Raw genomic sequence first — 17728 nt, 5'->3', positions numbered from 1 at the left:
AGACTTCAGGAGCCAGATCGCTAGGTTGAGCTGTTGCGGATCTGGATGCTGAATTTCTCCATGGTTCTGCGTCAAAAGCCTGGGCGTGAGGCGCAGTCTTTGATGCGGTACCACTGAGAGTTCGAGGAACGTGGTGTACCAGGCCTGGCGCGCCCACGTTGGAGCAACTAGGATGAGTGTCATCGAGTGTTGCCTTAGTTTTCTCGCCACCAGTGGTATCAGAGGTGTTGGCGGAAAAGCGTACACAAATTTGCCTGACCAGTTCATCCATATCGCATTGCCCTGCGATTGCGGGTGTGGGAACCTGGCGGCGAAGCTTTGGCATTTTGCGTTCTCCCTTGTGGCGAACAGGTCTATCTCTGGATGACCCCACCTTTGGAAGTACGACTGGAGTACTGATGGATGTATCTCCCACTCGTGCATTTGATGGCTGTATCTGCTGAGCAGATCCGCCATCTGATTGTCCTTCCCTGGGAGGTGTTCTGCCATGAGGAAGACGTTCCTCTGAATGGCCCACTTCCACATGCTCTGAGCCAGATGAGACAGCTGCGGTGAGTGGGTGCCCCCCTGCTTTTGGATGTAGTACATCGCGGTCATGTTGTCCGTCCGGACTAACACTACTTTGTTGCACAGATGTACAATGAAGGACTTGAGCGCCATGAAGATCGCCATCAGTTCTAGATAGTTGATGTGCATCTTCTGTTGCTGCGTTGTCCATAGTCCCTGCACTGTGTAAGTGAGCAGATGAGCTCCCCATCCCTGGAGAGATGCGTCCGTTGTCAGGATAATCTGTGGCACTGGCTCCTGGAACAGTCGGCCCTTGCAAAGGTTGTGTGGAGTCCACCAATGCAGAGAGTCGTATGCCCGACTGGTAACCAACACTAGGTCTGTTAATTGTCCCTGAGCCTGTGTCCACTGATTTGCTAAGCACTCCTAGAGCGGGCGCATATGCAACCGTGCGTGAGGGACTATGAAGATGCAGGAGGCCATCATGCCTATCAACTGCATGAACACTCTCGCTGGAAGTGAGTGTTTTGGTCTGAACTTTTGGATTAGAGACTGCATGCTGTCTAACCTGACTTGGTTTGGTTGAGCTTTGGCCGTCCGGGTATTGATTGTCGCACCTAGAAACTGCCGGACATGTGCCGGCTGAAGATGCGACTTTGGGTAATTCAACGAGAAACCCAGGTCGTGAAGGAGGTGAATGGTAGTCGACATGTCCGCGGCGCACTGTTGTTCCGACTTGGCTTGAACGAGCCAGTCGTCCAGGTAGGGGTAGACATGGATGTTCTGCCTCCTGAGGTGCGCTGCTACTGTCGCCAGGCACTTGGTAAACACCCTTGGGGCTGTGGTGACTCCGAAGGGTAGGACCTTGAACTGATAATGCCTGCCTTGGATAGTGAACCTGAGGTATTTTCTGTGCGACGGGTGTAGTGGAATGTGGAAATAAGCATCCTTGAGGTCTAAGGTTGCTAAGAAGTCCCCTTGGTTTAACAAGGGAAGAATCTGTTGCAGTGTAAGCATATGGAAATGTTCTGACAGTATATACAGGTTGAGGGGACGGAGATCCAGAATTGGTCTGAGAGATCCGTCCTTCTTTGGAATAAGGAAGTACAGGGAATATACCCCCGTGCCTTCCTCCCCCACTGGCACGAGCTCGATTGCTCCTTTTTGCAGCATCACCACCACTTCCTGCTGCAATAAGTGCAAGTGCTCTGCGGACATAGGCCTTTGCCTTGGTGGAATGTTGGGTGGAGTGGATTTTAACTCTCGACAATAACAGTACTGGACAAGTTGTCGCACCCACCTGTCTGTGGTGATGTTTAACCAGACGGGCAGGAACTGCTGTAGTCTCCCCCCGACAGGTGTTAAGTGGTCGGGGGGCAGTGACAGAGAGTCACTGTTTGCTTGGGGTAGAGGAGCGTGAGTTGTTCCCTCTGCCGCGTCCTCTGGTGCTGTTTCCTCTGTAGCCCCCCTTGTTCTGTTTGGGGTACGAGGATTGTGCTCCACCTCTAGAGAATTGTGACTGCTGACCCATCTGTCCTCTGGTGACTCCACGTGCACCTGAGCGACGAAAATTATTGCCACGAAACTGTTGTGATTGTAGGGCCCCCATAGACTTAGCAGTTTCGGTGTCTTTTTTAATTTTTTCTAGGGTGGTGTCAACATCTGGACCAAACAGTCTATCAGGATTGACTGGATGATTAAGTATGGTTGTTTGAATGTCAGGTTTAAACCCCGATATGCGGAGCCACGCCTGTCGTCTCAGCATGACGCTAGTGTTAATGGTCCTAGCGGCTGTGTCCGCGGCATCAAGTGCACACTTTATGGCCGCGTTGGAGATCAGTTGTCCTTCCTGTATAATCATTTTGGTGCCCTCTTGAAACTGCGGAGGCAGGTGTTGCACATTTGCTCTAGGGTGTCGTAATGCGACCTATCATAACGTGCCAATAGTGCCTGTGTATTTGCAATACGCCAGAAATTGGCAGCCTGCGCAGCTACTCTTTTGCCTCCTGCCTCTAGCACTTTGGACTCCTTATCCGGGGGAGGAGCTTCACCCGTTGTTTGGGAGTTGGCCCTTTTTCGGGCATTTGCGACCACCAGGGAGTCAAGCGGCAACTGTCCCCGAATGTATGCAGGGTCTGCAGGTGCTGGTCTGTACTTCTTTTCAATACGTGGATTGACCACCCTCGCCCTGGTAGGCTCTTTAAAGATGTCCGCAGCATGCTTGAGGACCCCTTTGAGCATAGGCAGTGTCTTTACAGTTCTTTCAGAAACTGAAAAAGTGTCAAATAGAAAGTCTTCTTCAACTGGGTCAGCATGCATGTCCACATCATGATTAGCAGCTGCCCTCTCAATGAGTGCATGGAAACCTGCAGAATCCTCTGTTGGGGATGCACGTGTACTGAAAGGCTGTGGGTCCTGTCCCACATTTTGGGTGCCTTGGTCACCAATGTCATCATATGAATCTGGCTGTGCATCTGGTTCATTGACTGGGAAAGTGTATTGGTCATCTTCATCATATCCCTCACTTTCAGAGTGGTCTGGAGAAGGAGTTGGGCTCCTTCTTGGAGGGGGCTGGATAGGTTCCATGAGGCCTGAGGCGTCCTGGGGAAACTTTTTCTTCTTCAGGGGGATGACATAGGAGTCAATCGGCTGTGAAGTGATCCTCCTCTTGCAAAGGGTCAATTTGCCCGTTTCTGCGTCGATAAAACGCTCAGAATCCTCTTCTGAGTAGAGTACTCGACCTGAAAGTGCCCCTGCCGTTGAAGAATCCGACTTCTTTGGCGTCGATTTTGTTGAAAAGGCCTTCGGCGCCTCTTTTGGCGGCAGAAGGAAGAGGAGTTTACTCGCAGGCTTGACCGGAATGTCTATCGCCTTCTGTGGCGATGGCGTCGGCGCCGACGAAGCAGAGGCCTTCTCCCTAATTCTTTGTAGTGAAGAAGCAATGGGGGACGCGTCACTTACAGTGGCCTTCGGCACCGACGAGGAGGCCTTGACCTTGCCTTCGGATCCGACGTCCTGTTGGCCCTTCTGAGTTTTGGACGATGATGCCGCATCCGCCGCCCCAGAGTCCTTGGACCGATGCGCAGATGTGCCAGCCTTCGATCCGTGTGACTTTGACGGCTCTGTCTCTACCACGCGTCCGACAAACGAAGTCCCAGTCGGAACTGGAGCCGTGTTGCTGGCTTTGGCGGGCTTTGCCGGCGTCGCAGCGGTTGACCTGTGCGTGCCACCCTTCTTAGAGGATCCCTCCTCTGGCGCCGATTTCGACACTGTGGAATCGACAGATTTCTTCGACTTCTGTGGACCGGAGGTCGACGGAGTCGATGAAGCAGCGGGTTTAGTCGTTTTTGGTGGTACGGCCGCCATCTTAGGGACGCTCTAGTCCTTAAGTTTCGGTTTCGATTTTGGGTCGGCCATTTTAGGTGTAGTCGATACCGTAGGTTTCAGTTTCGGTTTCGATACCGTCTGCGCAGCAAGTATGTCCGTGGCCGGGCCTGAAGGCGGGGCCGTGGCTTGCGCTACGGGGTCTTGGGTAAGGCCGACAGGCGATCCCGTGACCCGCTCTTTATGTCCGTAAACTTCGGGGCATAGCTCGTCCCCTGAGCTATCTTCCGCGGCCCCATAAACCTCTTCGACGTCCCCTACCTCGTCGACGTATTCAAGGCCTTGACCCACGACGTCGTCGTCTTCCGGATCTGCCTCGACCTCCGTCTCGGGCGGGGAGATTTGAAGATGATGGCTCTGGTCCTCCTCTTCTTGGTCGTCGAAGATGTTTTCTGGATCCGGGGCCGCTTGTTTGGCCTCAAGGCGCACCGCGCGCCGAATCTTGAGTGTCTTCTTGGACCTGAAACTCGCACAGGCCCTGCAGTTGTCTTCGTTATGGTCTGGTGAAAGGCATTTGTTACAGACCGGGTGCACGTCTATATGTGGGTATTTGGACCCACAGAGCGGACAGAGCTTAAACGGACTCCGCTCCATGCTGTAAAGTCGCTGTCGAGTCGCGATGAGAAGGCCTCGATGTCCGAAGAGTGCAAATACTCCGCTGATTCCGGCTCCGAGAGACGGAAGAACTCGAGACCGCACGCAAACAATACCGACGTAAAGAATACAAGGCCTTTTGGCCGTTTAAAGTTATGTTTTCTCGGTTCCGATAGAGAGACGTCGAGACCGCATCCGAACCCAATGGCGGAAAAAAACAATCTGGGGATGGAGCCGATGCCCATGCGCACTGTAGTCCAGGGGAGGAGCCACCTATCTCAGGATACTTCGAAGACTCTTCCAGGACAACAATGTGCGATCATCCGGACCCAACACTAGGCGGCGATCTAATGCTAAGATATGAATTTAGCAGCCCACATGCCTCGAACATTAAGAGCTGGCCATTATTACGTGGATGCCAAAGCAAAGTCACAAAGCATTTCTTCATGGTGTATTGAGATTGAGCAAGGAAAATAGTTTGCAAGTAGGTGTTGCATTGAATGTGATTATTAAAAGGCAAATCTTTCTTTAACATATCCAGGAGAGTCTATAAAGTTAGAGCCATCATCAGCAGCACCAACTAGAGATATGAAGTGAGCCTATTGAAAATAGATTCATACATTCTGTAGAAACTGTTGTCTAGATAAAGATATTTTACATTATAAATGCGGTCATTCAGTTGTATACTTTTTGGTTTAATCGACAGGGGAAAATGGCTCTTTTACTCAGAAAGGGGCTTACTTAATGCGCTTTGTATTGTTCAATTTATTTCATCACAAAAATAGGAAACCATTGGTTTTAAGACATCTTACCTGCCCATCTGTGAACTGGCTGAACTGTTGCTGTCCTGACTGCACCTCTGCTTGTGTAATCTACAGAGCAAGGGAGTATGATTAAAAATCCCAATATATGTTCGGTTTAAAAAAATAAATTAAAAAATCATCATTTAGTGACACAAAAAAAACATTTTTAAATGAAAAGGAAAAAGCTACTTACAAGTATGCATCTCTTCTTGGCATGTAGGGCTGCAGAGCCACACACTATTGCATCGATGGGCATCTGGTGGTGGGCCCGGATGATTACACTTTGTTGTCTTGGAAGAGTCTTTGTCTGTTGGATGACTCCTCCTGTAGATCGTAGTGCGCAAGGGCATCGACTCCATTGTCAGATTGTTTTCGCCATTGGGGAAATGATGGAGTTGTAGGAGTACAGAAAAAGATGTCCATGTCTTGTGTATCTAATTAAGATATTACTGAAACAGATATAGGTAGCCGGGGAGGCGGGTGGGCGTGTGTGGCTCTGCAGCCCTACATGCCAAAAACAGCTGCATACTGGTAAGTAGCATTTTCCGTTCGAGGCATATGGGCTGCAGACCACACACTATTGCATTGATTGCATAGCAGTTTTTCTCCCTTAGAGGCGACCACCAACATCTGTTGCAGTAGTTTGAAGGAATATGCTACTTACCAGTATGCATCTGTTCTTGGCATGTAGGGCTGCTGACATTCATATCTGTGCATAGATCGCCGCCTAGTGTTGGGTTGGGATGATTGCACATTGTTGTCCTGGAAGAGTCTTCGAAGTATCACGAGATAGGTGGCTCCTCCCCTGGACTAGTGCGCGCATGGGCATCCTCTCCATCCTCAGATTGTTTTTCGCCATTGTGGCAGAGATGGAGTATGATACAGTAAGTGATGTCCATGCTTGAGATTAATTCTGAGTGCTACAGCTGCGACAGGCACCGGGGAGGAAGGTGGGCGATAAGAATGTCAGCAGCCCTACATGCCAAGAACAGATGAATACTGGTAAGTAGCATATTCCGTTCGAGGCATTGGGGCTGCTGAATTTATATCTGTGCATAGAATAAATAGCAGTCCCCCTTTTAGCGGTGGGTGCCTGTGCCAGCTGCAGCAGTCTGAAAAAGAGTTTTGAGAACAGCCTGTCCTACAGCAGCTTGCTGTTTGGAGTGTACATCCACGCAGTAGTGTTTGGTAAATGTATGTATGGTGGACCATGTGGCTGCTCTACATATAACCTCTAGAGGAATGTTACCTAGGAAAGCCATGGATGCCCCTAACTTGCGTGTTGAATGCGCTCTTGGGGGAACTGTTAATGTGCGTTTAGCTCTTTGATAACAAATTTGTATGCACTTAACAATCCATCTGGCTATACTTGATTTGGAAATGGGGTTGCCTTTGTGTTGTGGTGAAAAGGCAACAAACAGTTGCTTAGTCTTTCTGAAATCCTTTGTCCTGTCTATGTAATACAGGAGAGCTCTTTTAACATCTAGAGTGTGCAAAGCTCTGTCGGGCACTGAATCTGGATTTGGGAAGAATACTGGCAGTTCTATCGTCTGATTAATGTGGAACTGTGATACCACCTTAGGCATAAATTTGGGTTGGTACGTAGCACTACCCTATTAGCATGAATCTGTATGAAAGGCTCTTGAATAGTTAGGGCTTGAAGCTCACTAACTCTCCTTAGCGATGTGATCGCTACTAGATAGGCCACTTTCCATGTCAGAAATTGTATCTCACAAGAGTGTAGAGGTTCAAAAGGTGGTCCCATCAGTCTGGTCAGAACTGCGTTCAGATTCCAGACAGGTGAAGGCGGGTGTCTAGGAGGAATCACTCTTGAGTCCCTCCATAAAAGCTTTAATGGCTGGCACTCTGAAAAGGGAAAGGTGCTGCCTGCTCTGAAGATAAGCTGCTATTGCAGCTAAATGTATCCGTATGGAACTATATGCCAGATTGCATCTGTATAGATGTAACAAATAACATATAATGTTCCGAGTTGATGCATCTAAGGGATTTATGTCATTATTGGTACAATAAACGACAAAGCGCTTCCACTTTGCCGCATAGCATGCCCTGGTTGTAGGTCTTCTTGCCTCCTTGATAATATTCATACAGTCAGGGGGCAGGTTCAGGTAGCCAAACTATGACCTCAGGAGCCATATCGCAAGGCTCAACTGTTGCGGATCTGGGTGCTGAATGTCTCCATGGCTCTGAGTGAGGAGCCTGGGTGTGAGTCGCAGTCGATGAGGCACCACGGAAAGTTCTAGGAACGTGGTGTACCATGCCTGCCTTGCCCATGTTGGAGCAACCAGGATGAGTGTCATTGAGTGCTGTCACAGTTTGCGTGCCACTAGCGGTATGAGCGGGGCTGGGGGAAAAGCGTACGCAAATCTGCCTGACCAGTTCATCCACATCGCATTGCCCTGAGACTGCGGGTGTGGGAACCTGGCGGCGAAGGTTTTGAATTTTGCATTTTCCTTTGTGGCGAACAGGTCTATCTCTGGATGACCCCACTGCTGGAAATACGGTTGTAGCACTGAGGGATGTATCTCCCACTCGTGCATCTGGTGGCTATGTCTGCTGAGCAGATCTGCCATCTGGTTGTCCTTGCCTGGGAGGTGTTCAGCCATGAGGAACGATTCTTTGAATGGCCCACTTCCACATGCTTTGAGCTAGGTGTGACAACTGTGGAGAGTGTGTGCCTCCCTGCTTCTGGATGTAATACATGGCAGTCATGTTGTCCGTCCGGATCAGCACGACTTTGTTGCACAAATGCACTTTTAACGCCTTCATTGCCATGAAGATTGCCATCAGTTCCAGCAGGTTGATGTGCAACTTCTTTTGCTGCGTCGTCCATAGTCCCTGCACTGTGTAATGGAGGACATGCGCTCCCCAGCCCTGGAGAGATGCGTCCATCGTCAGCACTATTTGTGGTACAGGCTCTTGGAACGGTCGTCCCCTGCAAAGGTTTTGTGGGTTCCACCAATGCAGAGAGTTGTATGCACGACCGGTCACCAACACTAGGTCTTTCAACTGTCCTTGAGCATGGTTCAACTGCCGTGCTAAGCACTCCTGAAGCAGACGCATGTGTAGTCTCGTGTGAGGGACTATGAAGATGTAGGAGGCCATCATACCCATCAGCTGCATAAACACCTGTGCTGGGAGCGAGTGTTGGGGGTCTGAATTTCTGAATCAGCAATTGCATGCTGTTGATTCTGACTGAGTTTGGCTGTGCTTTTGCTGTCAGAGTGTTTATTGTTGCTCCTAGGTACTGTTGTACATGTGCGGGTTGAAGATGCGACTTCGGATAATTCAGTGAAAAACCCAGACTGTGTAGGAGGTGAATTGTGCGGGATATGTGGCTGGCACATGGGATAAGGATAGACATGAATGTGTTGTCTCCGAAGGTGCGCAGCTACTGTCGCCAAGCACTTGGTAAACACTCTCGGGGCTGTTGTGACCCCGAAAGGTAGGACCTTGAACTGGTAATGCTGGTTTTGTAAGGTGAACCGGAGATATTTCCTGTGTCCCGGGTGTACTGGAATGTGGAAATATGCGTCCTTCAGGTCTAGTGTTGCTAGGAAATCTCCCTGACCGAGCAATGGCAGAATCTGCTGCAAAGTAAGCATGTGAAAATGTTCTGACAAGATGAATTGGTTTAGGGGTCTGAAGTCCAGAATGGGCCTGAGAGACCCGTCCTTTTTTGGAATTAAGAAGTACAGCGAGTACACCCCTGTACCCTGTTGTTCTAAAAGTAGGAGTTCTATGCCCCCTTTTTGCAGCATGCTGATGACCTCTTGCTGCAATAAGTGTATGTGCTCTGCGGACATAGGACGGTGTCTTGGGGGTATGTCGGGTGGAGTGGAGGTTAGTTCTAGACAATAGCCGTATTGGATAAGTTGTCTTAGCCTCCTGTCTGTGGTAATGCCTTCCCAGATTGGCAGGAACTGCTGAAGTCTTCCCCCGACCGGTGTTACATGGTCTGGGGGCAGTGACAAGACATCATTGTTTAGTATTGGCGGAGGATCTGGCGTTATTTCCTCAGCCTTTGGTGCTGTTGCCACGGTATCCACCCCTATTGTTCTTGTTATAGGTGGTCTGTGTGCCTCCTTTGTTGTATTGGGCTTGCTGGGATGCTTGACCTCTAGAGGTTCCCCTGTTACCGGAGTGACGAAAGGAACCTCCCCATAACTGTTGTGACTGCAAAGGCCCCATTGATTTGGCCGTCAGTGTCTTTTTTAATTTTCTCTAGGATTGTGTCCACATCAGGACCAAATAGATAATCAGGGTTAACAGGCTGATTTAGTAATGTGGTTTGGATCCAGAGATGCGTAACCAGGCATGCCTTCTGAGCATCACACTTTTATTGATGGCCCTAGCTGCTGTGTCCGCTGCATCTAGCACACATTTAATGGAAGCATTTGATATTAGTTTCCCCTCCTGTATCAGCATTTCTGCTCCCTACTTATACGCATCAGGCAAGTGTTGTAGTAATTGCTCTAATGTGTCGTAATGAGCCCTATCATATCTGGCTAATAGGGCCTGTGTATTTGAAATTCTCCAAATATTTGCAGCGCGAGCCGCCACTCGTTTTCCAGAAGCTTCCAAGATTTTGGATTCTTTGTCCGGAGGAGGAGCATCACCACTTGTTTGAGAGTTCGCTCGCTTACTAGCATTTGACACTACTAAGGAGTCCAATGGCAGCTGGCCCTTAATATACATAGGGTCTACAGGCGCAGGCCGGTATTTCCTGTCAATTCTTGGATTCACAACCCTTGCCCTTGTGGTTTCCTTGAAAATGTCACCAGCATGCTTAAAGGACACCCTTCAGCATTGGTAATGTTTTTACTGATCTCGAAGGTTGAGAAAATGTCAAACAAAAAGTCTTCCTCTATTGGGTCAGCATGCATTTCTACATCATGATTATGTGCTGCCCTTTCAATCAACGCGTTAAACGCAGCTGTATCTTCAGTTGGCGAGGTTTTGACCGTGTGGGATTGAGTGTCAGGCGTGGGGTGTGGCTCACCCGGGTCAACAGGGTCAGTCCAGGGTTGAGACTCCTCTTGATCTGTGTCAATAGGATAATGAAATTCCTCCTCATTGTAACCTTCCCCTACATCCTCATTAGTACGCGTGGGTGTACAGGTATATTCATGTCCATAGGACTCAGAGTCCCTTTTCTTTTTGAGAAGGGTTCTTGTATGACCCCATAGGATTTTCTGGAATGATCTTTCTTTTATAAATAGTGAGTCTGCCAGAATCTGAGTCGATGAATAGTTTCGACTGGTTATCATTAGAGGGCGCTTGGAATACAATGTCCTCTTCTATGGGCTGAGTCCTTTTTACCATCGACACCTGCTTGGTCGTTTCGATGCTTTGCCTCGAACGCCTTAGGTCATGCGGTCGGGGGCAGTCCGAATTTAATCGGTGGCGTAAGCATCGGAGACAGACTGACCTTCTTCAAGGGTGGCGCCGTCTTTGATCCGACCGACTTAATTATTTCACCAGGTTGTTTGTGGCCTAGCGTTGACTCGAGCTCTTGGTGCGCGGCAGGCACGCTCTTTTTCTTCGACTTGACATGCTCTTTCGAGCCGATCTTGGTCTTCGACTCGAAGGTCTTGACTACCAGTGGTTTGGAGGCTGGAAGCTTTGGATCGAGAGTCTTTTGAGTCTTTAGTCCCTTGTTTGTGTCGCCGTCTTTTGACATCGACATCGTCAGTCCAACATGCTTGACCGTAGTCACAGGGTTCGGCGTCTCGTTCTTCGGGTCGACACCCTTTTGAGACCCCGAAGGATCGATGACACTTCATTTTTATTGGATCCGATGAATCCAAAGTCGTCAATTCAAGGACTGTCTTTAGCAGTTTCGGTTTCGATTTTGACTTCGTTGGTTTCGGTTTCGATTTCACCATCGACTGTTGTTGATTGACCGATGGCTCTTTAGATATATTCTTAGCCGGGCCTTGACGCGGGGCTATAGAATGTTGTCAAAGATCTTGGCTAAGGCCTTCCCGCGATGCCTCGACCTGAGCCTTTGAAAGTTAAGTGTCATGATCGGCCCTCGCAACTACGGGTGGGCCTTGCTCATCGCTCGAGTCGTCATCGACGGCTCAGATGGCCTGTGCGTCGTCCCCTACCTCGACGACGTCTTCATCATAGACGTAGTCTTGGTTTTCATCATCATAGTTAGAGTTCTGCTCCGAAGCAGGATCAGACTCCTCATCGACGCCGTCTTCAGCCTCGAAGATGTTCTCCAGGTCGGGCGCTGTTCTCTGCATCGACGCCTAAGCTTCTTCTTTGACCTGAACCGACAACAGGCCATGCAGCTTGCCTCGTCGTGGTCTGGAGATAGGCATTTATTGCACACCGGGTGCACATCGATGTGAGGGTATTTAGCGTTGCAAACGGGGCATCGTTTGAACGGGCTCCGTTCCATCGTCGATGGGGCCTCTGGTGTCGAAAAAGCCACGCGGCATTCGACGTCCGGCTTAAAAGAACTGGAATGAGTACCCGGCACCGAACGAAAAGACAATACCGACGCGCCGAAGGCCTTGTGAAAAAGTTTTTTTTTTTTTTATAGATTCCGAACTTGAGTTAAGAAAGTACATCCGAACCCAAAGGCGGAAAAAAACAATCTGAGGATGGAGAGGATGCCCATGCGCACTGTAGTCCAGGGGAGGAGCCACCTATCTTGTGATACTTCGAAGACTCTTCCAAGACAACAATGTGCAATCATCCGGACCCAACACTAGGCGGCGATCTATGCACAGATATGAATTCAGCAGCCCACATGCCTCGAACATAATGTCTCGAGTACAGCCTGGCCCACACTAGATGCTAGTTTTGCTTGCACATCTACACAGTAGTGTTTTGTAAATGTGTGCGGTGTAGACCATGTACCTGCTTCACAGATATCATCAAGGGGTATATTTCCTAGGGATGCCATAGATGCCCCTAATTTACGGGTGTAATGAGCCCTAGGGGGAATGGATAGAGTGCGTTTTGCTATTTGGTAACCAATTTGAATGCACTTAATTCACCTTGCAATCCCAGATTTTGAAATGGGTTTACCTTTGTGGAGGTGAAAAGGAGACAAACAATGGTTTTGTTTTACGAAATGGTTTTGTTTTATCAATGTAGTAGAGGAGCGCTCTTTTTACATCTAATGTATGTAGAGCTCTTTCCGCAACTGTTCGTGGTTGAGAAAAGAATACTGGCAACTCAATAAATTGGTTGAGGTGGAACGGTGAAATGACTTTTGGAAGGAATTTTGGGTTCGTTTTAAGAGCCACTTTGTTGTGATGGAGTTATATGAATGGTTCTTGAATTGTTAATGCATGGATCTCACTTACTCTTCTGAGTGAGGTAATAGCAACTAAAAAAGCAACTTTCCATGTAAGGAACTGTAATTCACACTTATGCAATGGTTCAAATGGAGGACCCATAAGTCTAGTGAGAATAATATTTAAATTCCATACTGGGGAGGGCACTATTCTGGGAGGAATTATTCTTTTGAGTCCTCCGATAAACGTTTGAGGGCAGGTACTCTAAATAATGACAAATGTGTGTTTCGAAGGTAGGCTGATATAGCAGCAAAATGTAACCTGATTGAGGAGTACGGTAAATGACATCTTTGAAGATGGAGCAGGTGGCATATGATGTTTTGGATGGAAATATCTAATAGGTTAATGTTATTTGTGCAATACACAACAAACCTTTTCTACTTGGCTGCATAGCATGCTCTAGTGGTGGGGCGTCACGCTTTTATGACATTCATGCAATCAGGCAGAAGATTGAGGTATCCAAATTCTAAGACCTCAGGAGCCAAATCGCTAGATTGAGCTGCATTGGGTCTGGATGCATGATCTCTCCATGGTTCTGTGTTAGTAGATGTGGAGGGTTTCAATTTTTGATGTGGTACTACTGAGAGCTCTAGTAGTGTGGTGTTCCACGGTTGTCTGGCCCACGTTGAGAATCAATGTGAGGGAATGTTGCTGTAACTTGCGTACTACTAACTGAATTAGTGGGAGAGGTGGAAAAGCGTACATAATTTGTTTGATCAACTCATCCATACCGCATTGCTTTTGGACAATGGGTGTGGGTATCTGGCAGCGAAGCTTGGGCATTTGGAGTTGCGGTGTGTGGCAAACAGATCTATCTCTGGTTAGCCCCACTTGTGAAATAAAGGTCGAAGAACTTGAGGATGAAGTTCCCACTCGTGTATCTGTTGTCTGTGATGACTTAACAGATTTGCAACTTGATTGTGAACGCCTGGTAGATGTTCTGCTAACAAAGATTTTTTGAGGAATGGCCCACCTCCATATGCTCTGCGCCAGCCGGGAGAGCTAAAAGGAGTGTGTTCCTCCCTGTTTTTGGATGCAATACATGGCTGTCATATTGTCGGTACGTACCAGTACAGACTTGCTTGGTAATGCTGAAACGATTTTAGAGCTAGAAAAATTACTAGCAACTCCAGATTTATGTGGAGTAGCTTTTGTTGCAGTGTCCATGTACTCTGTACTGTGTGTGCTTCCAAATGCGCTCCCCATCCTATGAGAGATGAGTCTGTGGTTAGCACCACTTGTGGAACAGGCTCCATGAACGGCCGGCCCTTGGAAAGGTTTTTGGTGTTCCACCACTGCAGAGAGCGATGTGTCCGGTCGTTCACCACCACCAGATCTGTATTTGATCAGCTCTATAGTATGGGGCGCTTTTGTAGTCTTGCGTGTGGTACTATGAAAATGCAAGATGCCATCATTCAGATTAATTGCGTGAACACTCGAACTGGTAGTGAGTGTTGTGGCTGGAATTTTTGTATAAGAGCTTGCATACATCATATCCTTGTTGTATTGGGGTATGCAATTGCTTTGGAGGTATCTATTGTAGCACCTAGATACTGTTGAGACAGGGACAGTTGAAGACATGACTTCTTTTGATTTACTGTAAATCCTAGTTTGTGTAACAGGCAGATGGTCTGATGCGTGTGCTGTTTACATTGGTGGTATGACTTGGATTTTATTAACCCGTCGTCTAGGTATGGGAAGAAATTAATGTTGTCCCTTCTAAAGTGTGCTGCTACTACTGCTAGACACTGTGAAAACTCAAGGTGCTGTAGTTACTCTGAAAGGGAGTATTTTGAATTGGTAATGTTGACCTATACAAATCGAAGGTACTTTCTGTGAGATTGATGGATAGGAATGTGGAAGTAGGCGTCGCCTTGTTTTAACAGCAGCAGAACCTGCTGTAATGTGACCATATGGAAGTGGTCGGATTGTATGTAAAGGTTTAGAGGTCTTAGATCTAGTATAGGTCTGAGGGAACCGCCCTTTTTGGGTATGGGAAAGTATAGGGAGTAAACTCCTGTGTTTTGGGACTGGTTCTATTGCATTCTTTTGCAGTAGAGATGCAACCTCTTGTTTTAGGAGTGTAAGATGCTCCTGTGACATGGGCCGCTGTCTGGGTGTTATTGTTGGAGGAGTGGAAGTAAGCTCCAGGCAATAACCAGACTGAACTATTCGTCTTACCCACCTGTCTGTGGTGATGGAGTTCCAGACAGGTAGGAACTGTTGTAATCTCCCCTGACAGGAGTGGAATGGTCCGGGAGGATGGGAGGGAAGTCGCTGTTTGGGAGTAGAGTCATTGCGGTTGTTGTTGCCTCTACCCTTATTGTTGTTACCTCTATATCCTCCTCTGTGATGCCCTCTACTGGGCGAGGTTTGGGTGGGCGCTTTATAAGAAGAGGTGTTGCCTGTTTGAAAACCTTTAGGGGCGCCCCTGTAAGGGATGTATGTCGTTACTACGCATGCTTTTACAACGCATGCCTTTACCACGCAGGTTTTACGACTTGCGTTGGGAGGGGACGGGGGGGGGGACGGACGCTGGTTGGGAATAGTTTAATTTACTATTCCAACTCGAGTCCCCGTGGATAGTAGGGAAGGTTTTGGATAGTATCCTACAGCGTCCCCCAGCACAAGTCGTCGTAACAACTTGCGTTGTAAAAGTTGCGTGGTAAAGGTACTGCGTAGTAAAAGTTGTGTTGTAAACTCTGTTCCCCCTGTAAGAGGAGCGACGAGAGGACGCTCAATGGGTCTGAGTTTGTAAGGCTCCCATGGATTTTGGAGAGAGTATCTTTTTTCATTTTCTCTAGTGCATTATCAACTGTTGGACCAAAGAGATGTTGCTGGTCAAAGGGTTGATTTAGGATACTGGCCTGTACTTCTGGCTTGAACCCAGATATGCGTAACCAGGCATGTCTACGCAACAGTGCTCTTGTATTTATTGCTCTAGAGGCTGTGTCGGCAGCATCTAATGGACAGCGGATTGAGGTATTGGTAATAACCTTGCCTTCTTGTATTAAGTCAGAAGACCTGGTCTTATATTGTTCTGGTAAATGTTGCATGAGTGTTTCTAGCTCATCATAATGAGCTCGATCATATCTTGCTAACAAAGATTGAGTGTTAGCAATTCTCCAGACATTGGCTACTTGTCAGATGGTGCGTTTTCTGACGCATCTAAAAGCTTGGATTCCTTATCAGGGGTGGAGCATTCCCTGTTGTCTGCGAGTCAGCTCTTTTCCTCGCATTTGGTACTACTGAGTCCAATGGCAGCTGACTTGATGTATGATGGGTCAGTTGGAGCCGCTTTATACTCCTTTTCTCGCCCTGGGTTAATTACCCTGGCTCTGACGGGGTCTTTGAATACCTCTGGTGCATGTTTTACCACTCCACTATTATATAGTATTGGTAATTTGGTTGAGGTTTTATAGGACGTCAGTAGTGTATCCATAAGGAAATCCTCTTCCACTGTATCTGTATGTAAGTCCACTCCATGAAAAGTGGCTGCTCTATGAATGAGCTGTGTAAACCCAATAGTGTCATCTGTGGGAGATGGTCTAGAAGGGGATGCGTCATCTTGTGGCAGATCTGGTGCATCTGGCGCATTATAATTTTCCCAGGGATCATCTGATGGCCCAGGAATATTGTCTGGGTCATCTGTGTCATCTATGTGTTGCTCACTTTCTACTCCATGTGAATAATTGTCTTCATCATCATTATCATCATCATCCTGTGGTATATGTGTGATGGATGGTGAGTGTGCAGGAGAAATATCTATTGGGATCTCTAGCAATGGTGAAGGAATTCTTATGAGGTAGTTTGAGCATGCGCCTTTTGAGAGGAACTAGAGGTGGTTTGGGAAAATCCATTTTCTTCTTTTCAGGCACTGTAATTACATGTCCAGTCTTTTGATTAATACTAAGTCTTTTGCTTTGGATCTGGGTGGAAAAGCTCTTCTGTGGAAATATCCTTTTTCAGTGCCGATTTATCCTGCTTGGGACCGAAATGCTTAAGTTTTACAGTGCCTATTGTCTTTGGAGAGGATCTTGGCTTTGGTTCCGAAGACTTGATGTCGTGTTTCTTTCTCGGATCGGAGCTTTTTGGATCAGGAATTACTAGTCCCGATGAACGTTTGGAATAGTCGACCTTCGGTGCCGAAGCAGGCTTCGGGTCGACTTTTTTCGGAACCTGAGTGGTCTTCGGTTCGATAGACTTGGGAACCTCTTTCGGTGCTGAGCTTGTTTTTGGCTCGACCGTTTTCGGTACTGAGGGCTGCGTCGGTGCCTGACTTAGTTCTGGTTTGGAGGACCTTCTGCTTGTCGGGACTGACAGATTGACTCGAGCCAGAGTGAACTGGAGGCTTTTTTGGCTTCTTCGCTGCCGAGCCTGAAGGTTTTGGTCGGTGTGCACCTGCACCCGGAGGTGGAACCGAAGCCTGTCCCGGTATGGGGAGGGTGAACAGGGTGGACGCTTGTACTCACGACCTGTTGACCAGCTGGAAGAAGATAGTCTTCGGATTGTTCCTCGGCTCTGGAAGCTGAATCCTATGCTTCGGAAACAATGTCGTCCTGCTGTTGTTCTTCGGACTCAACCTCGAACGGAGCCTCGTCTATGATGAGGTCTGGTGTCAATGAAGATGACTGCGCCATGACTCTTCGAGCTAGAGGGTCTCTGATGGTTTTCTTGGACCAGAACAAAGCGCAGGCCTCGCAATCTCAACTCTCGTACTCTGGAGACAAGCACAGACTGCAAACCTCATGAAGATCAGTGTGAGGAAACGTGTCCACACTGAGGGCACTTCTTGAAGGGTGTTCTTTCCATGAGCCAAAGACCTAATGGCGCAGTTGGACCCTTCGAACGCTGGAATCAAGAAGCGCAAGCCTTTCTTCGACGCGGGTAACCGGAATTACTGTCAAAGATAATACCGATGGTATGATGTAGGACTGGAAGTCGAATAGAGATCAGGAGTCATTCAACAGACAAAGACTCTTCCAAGACAACAACAAAGTGTAATCATCCGGGCCCACCACCAGATGGCGATATATGCAATAGTGTGTGGTCTGCAGCCCATATGCCTCAAACATAATGATTTCCATCTAATCCACCCACAAT

General features: G+C 48.0%; 1 protein-coding gene across 3 annotated transcripts in view; it reads right to left on the bottom strand.

The window, feature by feature from the left end:
* The window catches only part of NFYC (nuclear transcription factor Y subunit gamma), a 187005-nt gene that overhangs the window by 30069 nt on the left and 139208 nt on the right, over positions 1-17728 (bottom strand). For all 3 annotated transcript variants that reach the window (XM_086956550.1, XM_086956553.1, XM_086956552.1), the window contains exon 9: positions 5298-5357. In XM_086956550.1, the coding sequence (XP_086812676.1) occupies positions 5298-5357 (60 nt within the window). The remainder of the gene's footprint in view (positions 1-5297; positions 5358-17728) is intronic.

The sequence above is a fragment of the Lissotriton vulgaris genome, chromosome 2_1 (assembly GCF_964263255.1).
Source record: "Lissotriton vulgaris chromosome 2_1, aLisVul1.2, whole genome shotgun sequence".
Classification (NCBI taxonomy): Eukaryota; Metazoa; Chordata; class Amphibia; order Caudata; family Salamandridae; genus Lissotriton; species Lissotriton vulgaris.
This window is presented reverse-complemented; position numbering and strand designations above follow the sequence as displayed.